We start from the raw sequence: 21,503 nt of genomic DNA on the forward strand, positions 1-21,503 counted from the left end.
GGGCTTTCTTAAAAAAATGGCGCACATTATAACGTCATGAGTGTAGCTCGAGAAAAAATAAAATAAAGTACAAATAAATAGCATTTTTTAACTGTAGTTTTTATAGGACACAGATCATCCTAAACTAAATTAACATCACAGAGATTTACTATTGTGTTCAAATATTTTTTGAGTGAAAAAGGGTTAGGGCTGCTTTTCAGAAACACAAACAATATTCGCGTTTTCATGACGTCAGGCAAATGGCAAATGTAGTTGTCTGAATTCACTCTTAAATAAATAGTTGAAAAAATAATGGCCGAAACGTAACCAATCTCCTCTGTTTGTTGTTTCCATGTATAACCAGGATATTCTGTACGTTATCGTACGGCTTCGTGCTTGCTTTCAACGTTTAGAGTAATGTTTACAGGTGAAAACTGGACTACAAATTCCAGACAACACACGGCGCCATTGCCTGTGTTGAGGCTAGAGGGGACTCCTTTCAACAACATTCTTCTTTACCCAGGCTACTGTTAGGGCGACATCCACTGCGTCTCGGACTTTATCGTTAGAGTTTATGTTTGCTAGCATTTTAGATCAGTAGTTGTGTTGTCTTGTCTAATCTGGCCCTCGTAGTGAGATAGAAACTATTCGCGCTACCGTAAACTCGGCTTCAGCTGGTAGAGCTTGTTAGCTAGCTTACCTAGCCAGTACCATAGCTACCAGTAGATTTGCGGCTTATATCCGTGGCTGCCCTGCCAGGTAGATCAACTAAAGCTCCAGGCGCTGGTCAGCCACAATGGTTTGGTCAGTTCACCAATATCTGATTAATGACATTGGTAAATAATTCATCTGATCTGGGGACAAATCAACGCAACCTTTGTTTGACTTGTGCGCAGCCTGGCTGGTTTGGCCTGTTTCATTGTCTTCGAACATCGAAAACACAAGTTGTTATTCAGTGTCTGTAGGTTGTTTGGCTAGTTAGGCTAACCTAGTCAGCTGTCGACCCAGATCATCTTAAAAGCCACCTGGTCCAGTATGGCGCAACACGACCACTCTCATGTAGCCAGTTCACAGAAAGCACTCATGTTGGAAATGAAGAGCCTTCAGGAGCAGCCTGTCGAGGGATTCAAAATAACACTGGTGGACGAGGCTGACATGTACAACTGGGAAGTGGCCATTTTCGGACCCCCAAACACTCACTACGAAGGGGGGTATTTTAAGGTAAGAGTACAATAGAATAGTTACAACTTTGCTGTCTATCAAGGTAGAAAATTCTTTTTGGTACATCTGGTTGCTCATTAAAACATGAAAACAAAAGCACGCAGAACATCATAGCAGCACTGACGATATGAATTCACGAGACACTGGTAAACTTTGCACGTGCATGGTTTCTCTAAGGCTATTCACTTTGTTTTATTTTGTTTTGTTTATTTATTTATTAATTGAGCAGATCCATAGTCATACAAACCTAATCAACACGAGAAACATGGTTTACTGCACTACTGGTATGACCACACCATATGCAATGAGTAGCAATCAAGCCTGTCAGTAAAAATATGTCATGCAGTATGTTGTGAATACAGTCCTGAGCCTCATGCAAATGTAAAACATGACCTGTGTTGCGCTCCAGGCTCGGATCAAGTTCCCTATAGACTATCCATATTCCCCACCTGCCTTCAGGTTCCTCACCAAGATGTGGCACCCCAATATCTACGAGGTGAAGTATCACCCTGTCTCCCTGTATATCTAATATTCAGTGAAACACCTTTTCATTCACTTATCATCGTATTTAATTCAATTAGATGTCTTTCGGTGGTTATATAATGCATTTCATAGTGACATGAGTGGATTTCCTCTGTTTTCAGAATGGAGATGTGTGTATTTCTATATTGCACCCTCCAGTGGATGACCCGCAGAGTGGAGAGCTGCCTTCAGAGAGATGGAATCCCACCCAGAATGTCCGGTTAGCGCTCTCCCTCATTATCCCTCCTCATATGTCTCTCCTTTCTCTGTACCTCCCTTCTCTGTCTTCTCTGTGCCACTTCAACAATTGACCTTATCATATGACATTTGTCTTCACTGGAGTCTCTTTAGAAGTTCCCAGAAACATTGAATTCCTATCTAGGTATTCAGCACCAAAAATGTAATGAGATCTGTATTTGGCCAGTGCTGTCATTAGGCATCTCCTTTTTTTTAAATGTTGGTTTGTACTAGACCTAAACAATGTGTAGTCTTTACCACTCAGAATATAAATATTTCGACTGTTTCCTTTGAACAGAAGTGCTTTATGGCGGATTTGTGTTAGAGAAATATTCTCCATCACTGCTAAAAAATAAAAGCTGCACCTTAACTGATAAGATTATAATCGTTATAAATACCGTTGTAGTAATATAATATAATATTATATATATGTGTGTGTGTGTGTGTGTGTGTGTAGCATTCTTAAAAATCAACTTACAGTGTGTGGAACAGTGGGATAAGTTTACATTTTTATACGTCCAAAATTATCAAAGCTTTGTTTTGTTGTTTTCTTTATAAATGAGTGTACACATATGTGAGAATTATACCTGATAATATCTATGTAAATGAATCAGATAGGTGATAGTTTCTTATTAATTATTCCGGCCTCCTTCTTGAAAAAAAGTGGGTTATTGACCCTTTTTATAGCAGTATGATTTACTTGCCAGAGGAGAAAAAGCACAGATATAATGACATTATGATCGCTGCACTGTAGGTGTTTTATCCATTATGAATGCTTAATTAATGTTATTAGATACATCTGTGCGTTTCCTGCTATCACAAGTCAAAATGTCTGCTGTGGAAAAGTGTCTGTTGCCAGTTGCACTGTCCACTCTATGATGTTACCTGTGTGATATTAGTAAATTCCACATTTAATATGACTTTTTGAAATGTGTTCCTTTTAACTGAGGATTTTTGTGTCCAACCCTTTTTTTGAGTCTGCATCTAGTGGCCATGAAGCAGAAGTGTGACTCAAGGCATTTTGTATAAAAACTATACCCCATTTCCACTTTATATGGTGAAAGTGGTACATTTAATGCAATCCAGTATAACAGCTAAGACTTAAATTCTGTCTTTGTAAAAATTATAAGTTCAGTTTTTGTTGACACTGCCAGAGAGGTATTGATTTTACTATATGTTTATTATTGAGCTAGTATTTTGCAGTGGTGTTGTACTGGACTGCGTTTTACTGAGGCATTCTTAATGATTTTCCCACCCTATTGACAAACATTTGTTGGGGGGGGGGTCCATGTTCTGCATTGGCTTCTGTATTCACACGACAGATGACATGATTAGTAGTCAATTGATTGAATAGTTGGCAACGTTTTTACTCTAAATCCCTTATATAGCATTCATAAGCAGTATATAAGCATTTAGTAAATTGTTTATAACCCACTCTAGGTATAAGTCTTTATTAATGCATTTGTAAACACCTTTAACTCCTCCTGTGGGCACACAAAAGTGGAAGCTGCTGAACTAATAGTTGTAGTAGTACAAAAGACCAAAAATTTAAATAATTGATTAATTTTTTTATTGTTTTTTTTCTGGTTCCATCTTTAATTGGAATATGTGCTGGTTTCCTTGATTTCTATGATAGTATTTTCTGGGCTTTGGTCTGTTGGTTGGGCAGAACAACACAATTTTATAGACTAAATGACAAATCAGTTGGTTAGTAGCAAATAATTGGCAGATAAATCAAGTAAAAGAAAAAAAGAATTGTTGGTTGCAGCCCTCATTTGCACACCCCCACTGAGTAGCTGTAAAATACAGTATACAAGAAAATGGACTGAGGGAGAGGACGGATCAAATACTCTACATTTGTTGATCAAATAAATAATTCATGTGGTTATCCTGTTTAAAGTGACCGTCTCACTGATTCCTGGAGGATATTTCGTGTGACAGTGCATTTGGTTTAACACTTGACACTCATGTTCGTGTTTGCTTCCAGGACCATTTTGCTGAGTGTGATCTCCCTGCTGAATGAGCCCAACACCTTCTCTCCCGCCAATGTGGACGCCTCCGTCATGTACCGCAAGTGGAGGGACAGCAAGGGCAAGGATCGAGAATATGTAGAGATCATCAGGTGAACAGCCGCACTTACAAACTTCTCTTAACAAGAGTAGACCGAGTTTGACAAGCAACAGTTTTGACGCATCATATAATGTTTCTCTCAGGAAACAAGTATTGGCCACCAAGGCAGAAGCTGAGCGCGACGGCGTCAAGGTGCCCACCACGCTGGCCGAGTATTGCGTCCGCACACGTGCCCCGGCCCCCGATGAAGGCTCCGACCTCTTCTATGACTACTACTATGACGACGACGATGTTGAGGACGGGGACGGCGACTGCTGCTACGATGAGGATGACTCAGGCAATGAGGAGTCCTGACGTGCTTTTCACCAGTGCCCTCAATCTAGCTGACATACGCTACCCCCTCCCTTTTTCTGTCTGGGTCGCCAGAAATTCTAGGTTGACAACCAAGAAAGATTTGAAGTTTCCCACTTCTAGACAAATGAAAAGAGCAGTTTTTTTCTTGAGCCTCTGAATTTGTGTTCAGAGGCAAAAATCGATGCACCGTTGTGGAAGGGTCAGACCTGGTAAGATTTGCACCAGCACAAAAGTCACCAGTTTGTTCAGTTTTCTTCAGCAGTTTTCATAATCACCTGAAACCTTACTTTGAGAGAATAACTTCAACTATTACTTAATCCTCCTGAGTCGTTCAGTCTCCTGTACAGTGTATGGTATTGTGGGGTTAATACCACTGTTAACAATAGCAACATTTGCACTGGTGCAAACACTTCCAAACTTTGCTCAGCGTCTCTCTTGCATATCTTTATTTCCCTAATTGTAACTGGGTGTTGCTCACCAGTAGTCGGTCCCAGTGACTGGCAGAAGGTTGAGGACTTCAAGCGGCCTGTTTGTGTTGAACAGTCTACTGCAAATACATTGAATCAGACATTTTCATGTTTCACAGCCTCGCTTCAATGGGACGGGATGTCACGGGACGATGTTTTCAAAGTTCTTGTGCATGCCAGAACTTCATTGGAAGCTTTTTGTCTCTTTTACTGGTGGACTGTTTACCTACATCATGATCTGTTTCAGCTCGCTGATAAGAAAGACTTGTGTTGATGGAGATGCCAGAGACCTTTGTATCTGGAGGACCAGCTGGCCAGCTGAGTCAGTGGATCAGGTCCTCGTGGACATTTTTGGCAACATGAAATTGATATTTGCTGTGTTTCTTCTGATTACTGTTGGATGTGTTTCTCTGTCATTTTGAGTGTGGGGATTATGTTATTTGAAGTAGCTCAGATTTAAATTGCGTAGGATGACCAAGTTTTTTGTGGGGAGCGGAACTGATTAAATATCGGATTTGTATCTCTCCTCAGGTTTGCTCTTTTAGAGGCCTGATGGAGCCAAAGACCTAAAACAATGTAAAAGAAAGCCCAAAACATTTTATCACTGTTTGTTGTATTCTTGTCTTTGTTTGCTCCCTTGCGAGCTTTGTTATGGTAGTCTCTTTCTTTGGTTAGACATTATGCCTGCAATCTTTGCTTGAGAATGATTTATGTGATGAGATTATTAGGTTTGATTGGCAAAAAAAAAGCTTCTGTAGGACAAGTGTCTGTCAAAAGATGTTGTTGCAGTATCAGTCGGGATTGTCAAAGTTTTTCAGCCCTGGAGGTGGAGGAAAACAAGGCCGCCGTGTTTTAATTTTAATTTCTATTCTTTGTGTCAGTTGAGATCGGACAGGTTTTGATATACTTTTTAGAGCGCATGAGTGTCCTCCTTGTGTATTTTTGCATCAGCAATATTGATTGTTTCATTTACTCAAATTGGCACTTCATACTGAATTTCTCAGGATAATGAATTACATATGACAAAACAATTAAGACAAGCAACGATTTTCCTCATTTAGGTGGTCTTTAGAGTTGGTTTACAGCTTTAACAGGAACCATAACAGATATGCACATGTAGCTGTATGGATGATCGCCGTATTGTTCTTTTCACCTGTCTTTATTTTTTATTTTCGGCTATTTAAAACTGAAAAATAAAGATTTATTGGGAAAAAAAATCTTGCAGTAATTGATGCAGCAGTTTTGTTTAATTTTCCTCTTTTCTATAGTGTGTAATTGCAGACTGCAACATATTTACTGTTACAATCAGTATTACAATTAACCTTTGATTTTATTATTTTTAATTGTATAACCTAAAACTGCTCATATAAATCTGTATGTGAGCTATAGACTGATTTTCACCATTCGAACTCCATGTTTGACACTCGCATCTCTTGTATGGGAGTACTTTTTAAAACCTCCCAGATGAAAAGTTCTTCTTTGGCTGTGTTGCGTATTTATATATAATAATTGGCCCGCTTTTTTATATCACTTTTACTGTATATCATCTTTAGATATGAATATTTGTTATGTTGTTGACTTCATGTGTCTATATACAACATAGGAAATTATTCGTAAATGACAGAGACTGTGCTGCATTCAAATCATACGGGAATATCGGCATTATAACACAGCTCCAAGCAACAGCACTCTGAGTCCCAGATAAAATCGAGACCATTGTCCTTTGTAGATTTCGGTTATTTTGCCTAGTATAAATATCCACCCTAAGCACTGAAGCTTCACGAGATTTAATAGAGTTCATCAAGACGGTACAAAAGCTCAAAGTGTTGCACGAGGATTTGGACGGCTGTTTACTTTTGGAAGCTCTGTATTACCTGCGCAGATGCATGGAACTGGGCCTTCTTGATTAACACTTCGTACACTTAGAAGGTAATAAGGTAAAAATAACCTACATTTTTGATGTCTTATCAGGAACGAACAAGTGACTACTTTTTCAAGAAGAGAAGATACCCTATAGTTTGTTGGCCATTTTTACATTTTATTTGTAGGTCTACATCTATGTGTAAACGAACAAGACATTTATTCTTCGGACACAATTTTGGTGGGGATTCGGGCTGGACGAGGAGATTTCGAGACGTATCGTTTCCATGCTTTATTTGAACGCAGCATACGTCGTCGCTGAGAGATGACGTTAGCCAAACGTTAAACATCGATGCGCTGCTGTTGCCTGTAGTCTTCTAAATTCAAAAAAAGAAGTGAAAACCCACCTGAGAGGTCCTCCACTTTTACAATACAGGGACATCTCTCGAAACCAAACAATAAAGACACGATACCAACAACAGCCATGTCTGTGAATTATGCTGCTGGGCTCTCGCCGTACGCGGACAAAGGTGTTTGCGGACTTCCCGAGGTAAAAGATAGCTACCATGGGCTGTTTAGTTAGCTTCTTATCAACCGCTTACGTTAGCAGGTTAGCAAAGGATGGCTGCTTCATGTTCGGTCTTAAAGGATGGTTGGGTGGAAAAAGACTTGAAATACCTCAATGTAAAATACTTATTGACAAGCAAAACTTCTGCTTTCAAAAATGTACTGAGAAAATAGTGAGTTAGTTTGCAACAGAAAGTACCAAGTATCGTGAACGCTGCTAGGAAGGGCTCCATTCGGAGGTTTACATTCATTTTACATCATTACATTAACGTTAGCTATTGTGTAAGCATTTGTTTAGTATTGAAGCTGGCCCAGGTGGAGCAACGTCTAACGTCTTTTTTTAATAGTAGGGTCATTAAAACCCAAGCAATTATGTATTCATATTATGAGCCTATATTTTATGTTAGCCTGGTTTTTGTTGTCATTAACGTTCTAGGTTTTGCATATAAGAGTACATGAGCTGCACAAACTAGGGCAAAAAACAGTAACTGCAGCAAGGAGAAAGGACAGAAATGAAGGGCCAGTAATGTACAATTTTGAATGCTGAATAAAAGAAGTATTAAAATGAATAAAATGGAAAATTACCGATACATCAAAACTGCACAGTGACGGAGCAAATCCACTTTGCTTTCCATTAGAGCTGCCACGAATAATTAATTTAAGTGTTAGCTATTTAGATAATGGGTCACTTTTCTTAAAGAAAGTCCAGCTTCTTAAATGTGAACATTTTCTGATGTCTTTGCTCCTCTATGACAGCAAACTGAATATCTTTGTGTTGTGGACAAAACAAGTTTGGCTTTGTGAAACCCTGATCAACATTTTTCACCATTTGAGGACATTTTATAGACCAGACAACTTATCAGTTAATAATCAACAGATTAATGGACAATGAAAATAATAAATAAATAATAAGGTGCAGCCCTACTTTTCACCTCAGTTGAGATGTGATATACACTCTCTGTTAAAGCTTTGTTATGGACTTCACAATTCTGTTCTCAAAGGTCTTACAGGTTCAGCTAAATTTCTGTCTAGTTACAATAATAAGACACATGTAACAAAATAAAATAAACAGAAATGCAGAATGTGTGAGCTGCAGACACAAAGACCATTCAGAGTTACCCAACTTGAAAGACACACAAGTCACACACTCATCAGTTTAGTACAGTTAAATCAAACCTTTTCAGCATACAAGCTGTTTCCATCAAGGTTTTTGAAAATCCAAGTTTATTGAATTGCACTTCAAAAATTTGAGTATTTTGTGTACTGGATTGGATTTCATTGTCTTTGACACGATTTTCTTTTACTGTTGAATTTGTAATTGTGTAATTTATTTGTGATATATTTCGTATGGCAGTACTAGCTAGCTGTTTGTAAACCTGATGTTTTCTGCTCTGTGGCAGGTGTTTGATAGTCCTGAGGAGCTAAAGACGAAGGTGGAGACCCTCGCTCAGTTGATAAAAGAATCTCAGTACTTGGTTGTCCACTCCGGAGCAGGAATCAGCACATCAGTAGGCATCCCGGATTTCAGGTGAGACACAAACAAGTACAGCTCTTTTCTCCAATCAACCGTTTCCACAAGCACACACTGCTTTTCTCATTTATTCATTTGGTATATTCATGAACATGATGAGCAAGGCAACACTGACTCTTGTCACTGATAAAGAGAATGGTATAAAGACCATGTGTACTGATGGAAAAAAGCAATATATCATTAACAAAGTAACAAACAAAATTCATTATTGAACTGAAAGTTAAGACTGTTTTGGGCAAATAAAAATTTAGAAGCCAAGTAGAGCAGTCATAAAACGAAACAATAATGTCTGTGTACATGATCAGCGGTCATCTTATAGTTGCAGCTCGGAGCCACCGCTGCCTGACTCACCCTGAGAGCAGAGCAAATGAGCAACGACTGGATGGTATCCTATTTTTTGACAGGCCTGATGCTTACAAGGTGTAACACGGTTGACAGGAAGCTGACTAAGTGTGATTCTTAACTGCATAGTGCCATTTCATTCATTTAATTAATGGACATCTTCAAATGTTTATCTGACCAGCTGTCCAAGCCCTAAATGTATTCAGATTACAACGCTATGAAACAGAGAAAAGCAAAACTTTGAAATGCTGACATGTTTGACATTTTTGCTTGATAAATGTCTATAACACTCAATTGTTTATTATTATTTTTGGAGATTAACTTTCTGAGGAATCATTGATCAATTTGTATCTACAGTTCAAAGCCTTAGATGTCATGTCACAGTTGCGTCACACTGTGCAAGCAATGACATGACAAAATCCATCCTTTTTCTTCTACAGTTTTTATCCCCACAATTCAAGGTATCCACAGTCTCAAGAAGTGTCTCATCCTGAGAGGTCATATCGTTAAAGCAGCTAATTTAACTTTGAATCAAGATAAAACCAAAATCTATGTTTTCTTAAAAGCAGTTCATAAACAGGCTTGGAATAAATCTCACTATATTATAACAATAAGAGAACTGTTGCTTGTAATGAGTTAAGTCATCAGTCCTTACTCTAACAACAGAGAGGGAGCATGGGAATATGAGCAGAAGTATTAATGTGGTATAAAAGCTTTGACCATGATCATGAAGCCGAATGCTACTCTACAGTTTTGTGGTTTATCAGTGAAGTGTATGAACTACACCGCAGGCTGTGTCTCTGTTAACACTGACAAACAGACAGATAGATCTGTTCATGTAGACTAGAGTAAAGGTGCTGATTGTGAGCTGATTATGAGCTTATGTATATGATAGAACCACAACTCAGTAAAACCCTTAAAATGTTGACTTGGTGGTGCTTTGAAGTTGTTATGGCTGATACAGGCTGTGGATGTGTAATGTGATGCTGATCATTTGTTTTTGTGAATGGCCAAACGGTGCATCGCTGCATATGTTATTGCCGCAAGGAATTGTGGGACAGCATCATCTCCTTTCCTTTTGAAAAGAATGGTCCAGTGTGCTAAAGGAGATGCAGAAGGAAGCAGTGAAGCACCCTTCCTTAGAACTTAGCACGTCTGAGTCATTTCACTCAGTTAGGAACATTCATTCACGACTGTAACATGAACCGCTTGGCTCAGCCTCCAGCTTTCTCTAGTAGTACCAATGTATGAGCAGATGAGGGCGCTACTTGCTTATTATTTGTCAGACCCATGTCTTTGTAAAACAGTAACACACACTGAAACCTTTTGTTTTCTTCCATCAAAGTGTGAGAATTTCCTTTGATGCTGTGCAAATGCATATTTCGTCTTATAGTTGAGCAGTGGCACATAAGATAGATAACTTATATTTTTTAGCTCAGGAAGGCTTTAATTGGGTTCATGCTGGTTTGAATGACAGATATGTGCCTGTGCGAATTCATATATACCTGCTTGGAGACTTAAGCTCTGGATACCTGACTAATTAATATTTGATTGTTCTGCCTGTCAGTCAGTCAACCTTGGACAGCAGTACCATTAAAACCCAAGGTTTCTGTATGCACATCACAAATTACATTCCCACTGCTGCCACACACACACACACAAATACACACACAATCACATGTTCAAGCTGAGAGTGAGAAATTCAGCCCATGGGATTGATATTATTGACACCAACACATGTGAGTCCACCAGCTTCACAGATCTTCCATGGCTTTCATGTCCTGTGGCGTCTTTCTCAGGGTGATAAGCATGAAATAAGTGATGTGCACGCCTCTCCGTTAATGCTGCTGCATCTTTGAACTGGTCTTGGCTGCACAGGACATGACTCATATAGATGTGAGAGATGGGGCTGTTCAAATTCAGATAGAAAGATGAGACTGTTGTGTTGAGGATTCACAGGACATGTTCCCTCATCTGATGCATAAAGATAAGTCGCGTGTCCTCAAGGCATCTTGGCAACTTTGAGGATGTTAGACGACACCAGTGCTGACAGTACCGCTGTGCTCATCCCTCATTCAGACACCTAAAACTGACTGGTTAATCAAAGAAGCGTTAACAAAATGATCTCAGATTGGACAACAGATTTTTACACATTTTAATTTTAAAACATGTCACTGTACGCAGTATTTATGTCATACTGTTGATGTGAAATGCTCATATTTTTGTTAAATATAATTTCTCCTCTTTTCTTTGTAGATTTCAGTTGTTGGACAGTGTTTGTCATTGGTCCTCCATATTTTCAGTGGGCCCAGACTTGCAGCACTTGACAGCATGTTGTCAGTTTGATTCACTAACTTTGCAGAATTCTTCCCAATGGATCATTAACATTCAGCTGTGAATAAAAACCTACGCACCAGTTTTTCATCACACCCTGTCCAATCCAGGTTCACAGCATCTATCAGCCTATTTACGACTATATTCTCTTTCAGGGGTCCAAAGGGTGTGTGGACGTTAGAAGAAAAGGGTGAGACACCTCACTTTGAAACAACATTTGAAGACGCCCGACCCAGCTTGACTCACATGGCCCTCCTGGGACTCCAGAGGGCCGGGTACCTCAAGTATCTCATCAGCCAGAATGTGGACGGCATACATGTCCGAACAGGATTCCCCAGGTAACTCCGCTATGTCCCCTGTCCAAGTCCAAGTTCATCCCTATATGGCTGCAATGTTTATTTTTACAATTGAATAATCCGCTGATTATTTTTTCAACTCCTCAGTTCATCATTTGATTTTATAAAACTTCAAAAAAAGTGAAATTGGCCAGTCAGTCCAACAGTCCAAAACCCAAAGATTTTTCAGTTTACTGTAAATTTAAAACAAGGAAAAGTAGCACATTATCAATTTTCAGAAGCTAGAACCATAAAATTATATCATTATTATTAAAAAAATAAAATAAAATAAAAGACTTAAATGATAAATCCATTATCAAAACAGTCTACATTAATTATCTTTTGGTGGAATGGTTGCAGCTCTACGACACTTACATTTTGTCAGGCAAGTTGTTCTGGTGACTGTGTCTTTAACAACTACTCAGGGAAAATATCTGGCTCTTTGGCTATGAAACACTCTGCTATGTTCAACAGCTAGTCATTAACTTTGTGCCTTTTGGTGATGGGCTTTTTCAGAGCTTTCTTTTTTTCTTCTGGAAGTTGATGAGAGCCGTGAGAGTGAATCGAAATCTTAAAGTTGCCGCTAAACCAAAACAATGAGCTGAAAGACATTAAAATGCTTAAAATGAGTTGGGTGATGATTCACTGTGGGTTTGTCAATAGAAGTGTAGTTAGTTGACCTATTGTTGATACAAAAATATTCATTAGTGCAGCTTTAATTTAATCATGCTATTAAATACTGTTTGAACCAAATACAGCAACTTTCCTCATTTTCACAAAATAAGTTATAGATAAAAATGTTACCATATGCTAATACAGAACATTTTCGGGACATCACTGTGCTTGAAGCAAAGTGGAGAGCAGAGGGAGAGTGAGGAGTGGACGTGAGATACTTATTTACAGGAAAAGTTAACTTCTTCAGAATATGCAGTGAATTCCTTATTGAGGATGAAACAACCATTTTAAAGTTTTTTTTGTATTTTTCATCATTTCTAATTTAAAGTTTCTTTAAAAACACAGATATATACAGCATTGTAAGCTGTGTGACCATATTGTTTCATGCTAATTTGTCACAAGTTGGGTTTTGACTCATTGTTTTTAAATTAGAAGCTGCTGCTTTGTGATAACAGCTGTACCAGTGCTAGGAATTAGTCACTTTTAAAATGCGGCTCAAATAACTGGGACCAGTGTAATGGAAAATGTTTGGTTTGACAACCCAAGGCCAAGAATCCAATTTTTCATTCAGTACATATGTCCAGCCTTTATGCATATTGGAAGACTTTTTCCTGGAAGCCATATCTTAGCTTTCTCACCACACTCCATCAGTCAGTTTGGCTTTTTTTAGAAGAGGCTTGACAGTGAAGTAGCAATTCTCTGAAGAAATCACTTCGACAGCTGATGATCTTGTGAAGTAATCTGCGCAGATGCCAGGTGAAACATAAAAGTGAATATGCCCTCAGAATATTAATCTGTGAGCCGCAAAGTACAGAACAGGAAGACCTCAGGGACGGTGATCTAAGTGAATATCATCTTTATGATCGTTCTGCCTTTGTGAACTTGTTTCCCTCTTGTTCTATTAGGGATCTGTTATCAGAGCTTCATGGAAACATGTTTGTGGAGGAGTGTGAGAAGTGTGGCAGGTTTGTTCACACATGCACACACACGCGCCAAACACGCACATTTTCATCTTGTTTTGGTTATATAAACAGCAAAGTAAGCAACTGCAGCACAATACATAAAGCATATCCTGCTTTGTATCCAAATTTGAAGTTGCTGGTTTAATCTTATGTTGAGTATTTTCTCTGCACACATTAGGTAGCTTAATCCTACCTGTGAATCCATTTCTCCCCCAGTAGCATAGTGCACCCTTTCACAGAGCGTTCATTATCACAAAACGAGTTCAGGAATATTGACAGTGACTTATTTTTACTCCAGTGACCTGCACTGTCGTAAGATCTCATCCAAGCAGATTACCTTTCGGATGAAGTAGAGCAGAAGCATTTATGTATGAGTAAAGAGCTTTGCAACAGCTACATGAGTATGTGATATCCCTAAAGCGCAAATGTAGGATTCTTGTAGTACATGTCTTCAAGTAATCAGGCTGTCTGTAGGCAAAAGTTGTCTGGTTTATCGAATAAAGCGCCCACAGAGTCTATATTACCATGTTTTTGTGTATTAATTCATGTGTATGTATTCATGGAGACGTTGTTATTGTGCTTATAAGCAGCTTCGTAACTGTAACAAAGCTAATGGTGATCTGATTGGACATATATATATATATATAATCTGTACGAGTCTTGGTTTTCCAGGCAGTATGTGAGAGAAAAAGTGATCGGCGTGATGGGGCTGAAACCGACAGGGCGTTACTGTGATGTGGTGCGATCCAGAGGACTCAGAGCCTGCAGGTAACACACGCTTTCACCACATTTTGAAGTAATCTGCCATGATCCATTCATTAGTATGACTGTGTAATCTTTGCTAAAACAGAGGAAAGCTGATAAGCACCATACTGGACTGGGAGGACGCTCTCCCTGACAGAGACCTGAACAAAGCAGATGATGCCAGCAGGTGAGGCAGACACAGATGCAGCAGTTTGTGCTCCATTGTTTCCTTTTTTTTACATTATTTAACCCCATTTCCAAAAAAGTTGGGCCGCTGTATAAAACAAAGATTTTCTTGCTAATCCTTTTTGCCATATACTCGATTTAAAACAGTACAGTGACAATGTATTTAATGTTTGGCCTCATCAGCTTCAGTAAGTTTTGTAAAAATATGCTTATTCTGAATTTCATGTTTCAAACATGTTTAGACAGGAGCAACAAAAGAAAAACGTTCACACATCACTTGAACTGAAATCTGTAAAATTAGGCATTGGACCTCTCTGCTTTAGCTTTGGCTTTGCTGTCACTTGAAACCTTTTTAGGGTTTTTTTTGTGCATCACAGTCTGCTTTAGTGTTTCCATTTGTGTCTTCTGTGTCAGTGCCTTCATTCAATCCTTCAGCCGCTAAAAGCTTTTATTGTGTGTTTACACGAGATGAATTGGATGTCTGTATGTCACCTTGATGTACTGTCAGTGACCCATAAATGATGCATAATCACCATTTCAGTCACAAAGAGGAGATTTGGAGCTCCGGTCATGGAGGTTTTTCGTTTGAAGTAGGTCAATGTTGAATGTGTTTATTTGTAGCAACAAAAATGTGACAAACAATTGAGCGCTAATTTAAGTTGTGTTTATACTGTTTATGATGCATATACTACAAAGGCATAGGTTTTAATGTTTAGGTCAGTGTGGATTTCACTCTTTGATAGCATTATTGCAGCACTAAGCAGATCACAAGGGATCTGACAGTGTCGTGCTTTAATTATGTTCTTTGTTCTTCACTCTGTTAATTTGTGATATGGAGAGCTGGTGGGTTATGCACATACTGGCAGAACTGGAGTTACATCCAGACAACTTCTGTTTCGCCTTGTGTCATCACTGAATAGGAGACTGTTGCTGTGAAATCACTCTGTTTATGCTGTTTCATTCATTATGACAGAGCGCAGCGAGCAGATTGTTTGCAGCGGAGATTGCTTTGCTCAATGTGTATCGCTGAAAAGCAGCAGATGAAAGTTTCTGCCTCTCTCAAATTAGCCTTCAATCTTTGGAAAACCCAGCAGGCTATTCTACAACACTTATGGCTGTTCTGAAGGTATTGCTATAACCATCCAAGACTTTTCTAACCATCTGAATGAATAAATATTCTTGTTGCTGAAGATAATAAAAGATTTTTCACCTGTTTCCCTTGTTGCCATCTTTTCCGTACCCACCCAAAGATGGCAGCTAAAAAGGGCATAACTCTCCTTGCTCAGTCTGTACAAAGTGAACCAAAATATAAACATTTTATTCACATTATTATTACATGATGACATTTCTTTCCAATATTTTTATATTCGAACAAAACAAAGTGTTAATGGTTTGATTGTATTTTACGAAAAGGGCAAGGACATGTGTCATCTTTGACTACCTGGACTGGAAATAATGTTTCAACTTTAAGAAATGGGTTCAATTTATTTTTTTTATGCAGCAGACTGAATATGTTTTTCATCCAGATGGTTAAAAGACTCTGTTAATACCTTCAGAACAGCAGAAAGTGCTCTTGAATGATCTTTTCAAATATCACCAAGTAGTTCTTTTTCAGACATGTGTGCTTAGCGCTGTGACTCAAATGTAATGGCCTTCTTCCTACTTGGTTTATATTTTCCACACTACCAACAGTCTCCACCTGCGCTGGAAACTCAGCTAGCCTCTTAACAACGATAAATCCGAACAACAGGCACATGAGAAGAAGGTCGTCATTGCTTTTTGTAACATAATTCTCTGTCTGCACCCAGACGAGCAGACCTGGCACTGACGCTCGGCACCTCCTTGCAGATCAAACCCAGTGGAGACCTGCCACTCCTCACCAAGCGCAAAGGAGGGAAAGTGGCCATCGTCAACCTGCAGCCCACGAAACACGTGAGTTATTCACACGCCACCACTGGCACATACGCATGGGAACATGGAAATGCTGTGAAGAAATGAAAGATTGCATCTTCAGGTTAATCATTTCATATTTTAATAATGGTTAATAATTTTCTGTCACACAGGACAAGCATGCGCACCTGCGTATCCATGGTTATGTGGATGAGGTCATGAAACAGCTGATGGAAGTGCTGGGGTTGGACATACCGAAGTGGGAGGGTCCAACCATCTGTGAGAGCTCCACAGCCACGTCCGAGTCCAGCACCGATGTCAAACCACCACGTGCAGTTAAGGAAGGAAAGGAGGAAAAGGTGAAAAAGGACATTACAGAGGAGAGGAAAAGGGAAGCAGCACCACTAATGGACGATGAGAGTGTTAAAGAAGAGACGGTGTCTGTAAAGAGGGAAAGAACGGACTCCCAGTCGAGATAAAGGAAGAGAAATGGCCTCGGGCCATTTTTTATTTTTTCTCACGACACAAGCCCATCCAGAAACAAACTCTGTTTGATCAGCTTCACAGAGGGTGGAGGTTCCTCTCATCTCTGCCCTCAAAGACTCTCATAGTACTGTATTTTTTTTTTTTTTTTTTTTTTTTAATCTCAGATCTCTTACACTTCTCTTACAGCCGCAGCTGTAAGTTGACCTCGTAAAACAAATCTGGCAAAGTGATTCAGTCCAGGGTAGGAAGCCGGGACTATGTCACGTGGATGTGTTTGATTTGGAATGTTTTCTTTTTAAGTTCTTTTAAGTTAAGTTCTTGTTCGACATCTTTGTGGCTTGCAGCTTTACTTCACTCAGAGAGTCAGTCTTTAACAGACAAGACAACAAGACGAGATCTGGAACACACAGTTATAAATAAATCTTATAATAAGGTCTGTAAAGTTGCTGCACCTTTCATTAAAAGCTGTATTTATAGCCGCATGCTCTAGATGTCATCCCTACAGATCTAGCCTGTAAAGACACTTCAGGTTCAGTATTTCACAAGAAGAGAGAGAAGGTGGGCATGTCCAAGTCTAGAAGCCTTGTACAGCTGGGGGGAATTTTAGATTATAATTATTGTTGTTTTTAAAGGTATACTATGCAGGATTTTCGTAAAAGAAAACAATAGACTCATACAAAAGTAATCCCTCTCAATCATCACTTACAGCCTACTAGAAATGTGTGGCATTGTATTTATCTGCAGAGACCCTGCCGTCTGCCTGTGAAAATGGCAGACACAGCGCAGAAAAAACACAAAGTTAGCCAGGTGAAACGCCAAGCAGACAAATTGCCTCCCAAAACGAGAGTGAATCTGGAGTTTGCTTTCACCCGCTGATGAGCACTGACGAAGAGGAAAGGGATGAAGATCGACGCAGAGTTGGCCTGTTTTCTGTTGGACAGGTAGGTGCCGGCAGTTAGTTTAGTAAAGTTTAAATAATACAAACAATAATCGACAAGTCCTGCGCAGTATATCTTTAAGTGTGTTTCCCTGCTGTTCTCTCTGGGGACATAGTTGCATTGTAAAACAATTCAGAACAGAGCAATGTTTTATCTTTTTTCTCCCAAGCAATTCAAATGTGGACTTTTTTCAAAATCATCAAAGACCTTCTGTCATTGTCCAAAAGATTTCTCTTCCTCTGGCGATATGTGTAATTCCCCCTTTTTTGAGCAGATATGGAGCACCTGCTGCTGATTGGCTACAAAAGGACCATAATCATACTGTACATTTGTAGGAAAATGTTTTTATCTCAGGATAAAGTCACCATACTGTTTTTTTTATATACGTTCTGTATGTTTTGGCAACAAACACAATACGTTCCTGGTAGAGCCTTCTGTGCATATGAGCTGTACATTGCGTCAAACAGCAGTGACCTAGTTGCAAATGTGATTCAGTGTTTTAAAGGAAATGGAGGCAGCATGTGTTTGTTCATTTGTCGTACTGGTATCATTCTTTGTGTTTAACCTTATTAGCATCTATGTAATCAACATTTATATACCTTTGTAGTTTAATAAATTCATAATGCATCACTTCATTGTAATGGCACATGAACATGATCTTCAAACCTACTTCCTGTGGTGTGAACAGATTCAATGGGAAGATGGGTAAAGAACCTCCTGTTGCTCCAGTCACCCTAATACCAACAAAACATTCTCAAGCACCTTTGTTTTCTCTTTTTAAAGGCAGGAACATTCATATCAGATGCTACAACTGTGCAATGGGACAAAGTCTATTGAGGCACTTTATAAGCAACAGATACAACAGCCAGCAAAGAGAACAGCTGCAACTCAGCCTGCTCTGTGAAAGGGTCATTACACTGTCCTCATTACTGCTGTCTATGCATCAATTTGTTTTTATTGTGTCTGCCCTGTAGTGCTCGTTAGTGTCTAAACCCAGTGGCTGGTGGGTAAGATGGAGAGCGTTTGAGAGACTCATAGTGGAGGCAGAGCAGTTTTATTTTATCATTTCAATGCAAGTTGTGTCCAATAAAGTAGAATGAGGAAACTCACTTCCAGAACGAGGGATTAGATGACCTCTGGATGGGGACGGTGCTAATGAGCTAAATGTTCTCACTCTGCCCCCTGAATGTACTCTGCACCTATTTTTCATTAGTTTGTGTCATCGTACCACAGGTCAGGCGATGATGTGTGCACTGTGGCCTCTCATCCCAACTTTTTTTACTTGTCCTTGTGGATTTCTGGAAACAAGCTGTGAGTAGTTCAACAAAAGAGGGATTTTTCTTTTTGAGACATTCTAATTGAAAAAAAAAGCATTTTTGAGAAAATTATTATTGTCTAGAATTACATATACTGTGAGAAAGGATTTTATCCATAATCACCTACTGCCAATTGTAGCTCCAATTACCACACAGTAATTACAGTTATTATCAGCATTCTGAAGCAATAGCTTTTAACAGGTGAACTGAAAAACTAAATTTATTTGAGTTAAAGGGATGCTGCCATGATGTATTATTGCATCACTTGCAGGAGACAAATACATTTTAAAACACGGTCAGAGTCACCGACTTTCAGTCTCCGTTGTGAATCATGTTCCATCAGTGTTGCATCCTACATTTCCCTTAATGCAACCAATTGCGTCCTTCAATCGACCCTTCCTCACTCGTAAATGATCGTGTCTTTCAAACTTCATGTCCTACTTCAAAATGTAGCTTTTCAAGCAACATTTCAGCAAACGAAAAGACTGAGGAAGTCATGGAAAGCAGTGGCGTGCACAGAGGGGGGCGACTGCCCCCCCTTGTGGCCCAATTGTCGAAAAACGCGTGCTAAAGTGCCACCTGGGAGCCAAAACGCGCATTAAAGTGCCCTCTTGGGTGCCAAAATGCGCGCTAAAGTGCCCTCTTGGACACCAAAACACGTGCTAAAGTGCCCTCTTGGAAGGCAAAACGCATGCTCAAGTGAAGTCCTTTTTGCCCCTGCCCTTCAAAAAGTCTGTGCACGCCACTGATGGAAAACTCCAAAAATACTTGTTTGGAACATTCCACAGGTAAACAGGTTCACTGGTAACAGGTGATAGCATCATAACAAACAAAAAATGTTTGCAAATGATTGCATTCTGTTCTTATTCTTGTTTTGTACAGATTCCAGCCTTTTTTTGGAGCTGGGGTCATACGTGACTTTGACTATGAAATGGTTGTTGGTGCCAGATGGGGTCGTTTGAGTATCTCTGATATCTTTGCGTCCCTAGAGTTTACAGACAGTGCTGCAAAAACAAAAAACATCCAGCGAGTGGCAGTTCAAACGTCTAGTTAATGAGACAGATCAGAGGAGAGTAGCCTGAGGAAGACGACAGAAACTCAAAGAAGTTTCTGTCACCTTCCTCAGGCTGTTCTCCACGTTACGACGAGCAATCTCAGAAGAGCATCTCTGAACACTCAACACGTTGACAAGTTCACTGTACTTAGTGGCCTCCTCAGTCACCACTTCTCAATATAATGAAGAACTCCTGGGATGTGGAACGGGAGATTCACAGCATGAATGGGCAGCCAAAAAATCTGCAGCAACTACATAATGATATCCGAATCTCTCAGGAAAGTTTCCTGCACCTTGTCGAATCCATGCCTCAAAGAATTCCAGGGCATTCCTACTCTGTATTAGAAATTACACTTTATACAGTTGCCAATGCAAATTTGAAAACTATAGGTCCAGCTGATCAGTTCAAACAAAATGAAATAAATTATCAAGCATACTGTCACTCCCTGAAAGGCCTCACAGACACAGTGCAGTTCAGAGCCGTGTACTCAGTGCAGCTGAGTAACATTCAGAGTAGTGCGGAGGCACAGAACTGTAGAACAGCATCTAAAGCTTTCCAACATGTCAGTGTTTCTTAGGCACCATCATTTGAAACTGGGAACTTTATATAGCGCCAGACAGACTCTCTATACAGCTGCTCAACCTGCTGAAGTCAGCCAGAAGGACCTTTGTCGAAGAATCAGAGCCCTGATGGCAGTGAAGGCAGATCTCTGTAGCACAACATAAGTCTGTGCTACACGGCAGAATGTCCATAAGGAGCTGGTCAGCGACAGCAGGCCTGGATCTGGCACAAAGAGAGTAGAAGACTGAGCATCAAAGATGCTGTGGTCTGATGAAGCCAGAATCAAACTCCTCAGTTATAATTCAAAATGCTGCATCTGGAGGGAAGCAGATAGAGCTCATTAAGCATTTAACTCGAGCCCTGCTGTGACATACAGGGGCAGCAGCTTCATGCAGTGAGAGAGACTTCTACTGCCAGTCACTGGGACTCTCGTAAGGAAACAGAGAACAATGAATGGAGCCAACTTACTGCAGAGAAAAACTTAGAGTTAAGTTTATGGTCCAGCACGACTGCCATACCAAAGGATGACAAGGAACTCATTCAGTGAATCAGGAACCTGAGTGTGGAGTCCCTGAAGTGTGTGCATGTGATTGATTTTTGTTTACAGATTCTCCCCATTCAGCATGAGCGAGCTTGAGCAAGACTCTGAGGTAGAAAGCTGAAGTCGTAATCACTGTCAAAGGCCCTTTGCCGCAGATGTGATGAAGGTTAGAGGAGAGAGAGGAAGGGAAAATAAAAACGATTCATTTTCAACAGTTTATACTTAAAATCAATCTCTCAGCATGGCACGTACATGTTTCCCCCTTCAACAAATATCCTGATAACTAACTCTGTACTGAGTACATGTGTTCACAAAGTTAGCATGAGCCAG

At 39.7% G+C, this 21,503-nt stretch overlaps 2 protein-coding genes across 2 annotated transcripts; both read left to right on the plus strand.

The window, feature by feature from the left end:
• Nucleotides 1–468: 468 nt before the first annotated feature.
• cdc34b (cell division cycle 34 homolog (S. cerevisiae) b) lies at nucleotides 469–6,061 on the plus strand. The gene is made up of 5 exons (XM_041949169.1): nucleotides 469–1,200; nucleotides 1,610–1,696; nucleotides 1,845–1,942; nucleotides 3,947–4,081; nucleotides 4,173–6,061. The coding sequence occupies exons 1-5, from the start codon at nucleotides 1,015–1,017 to the stop codon at nucleotides 4,381–4,383; spliced, it is 717 nt and encodes a 238-aa protein (XP_041805103.1). The 5' UTR covers nucleotides 469–1,014; the 3' UTR covers nucleotides 4,384–6,061.
• A 985-nt stretch (nucleotides 6,062–7,046) lies between these two features.
• Nucleotides 7,047–18,288, plus strand: sirt6 (sirtuin 6). The gene is made up of 8 exons (XM_041949167.1): nucleotides 7,047–7,260; nucleotides 8,678–8,805; nucleotides 11,640–11,822; nucleotides 13,400–13,459; nucleotides 14,129–14,224; nucleotides 14,307–14,387; nucleotides 16,195–16,318; nucleotides 16,450–18,288. Exons 1-8 carry the CDS (start codon nucleotides 7,195–7,197, stop codon nucleotides 16,753–16,755), a joined length of 1,044 nt encoding a protein of 347 aa, XP_041805101.1. The 5' UTR covers nucleotides 7,047–7,194; the 3' UTR covers nucleotides 16,756–18,288.
• The last annotated feature ends 3,215 nt before the right edge of the window (nucleotides 18,289–21,503 follow it).

Source organism: Chelmon rostratus, chromosome 12, assembly GCF_017976325.1.
Source record: "Chelmon rostratus isolate fCheRos1 chromosome 12, fCheRos1.pri, whole genome shotgun sequence".
Classification (NCBI taxonomy): Eukaryota; Metazoa; Chordata; class Actinopteri; order Chaetodontiformes; family Chaetodontidae; genus Chelmon; species Chelmon rostratus.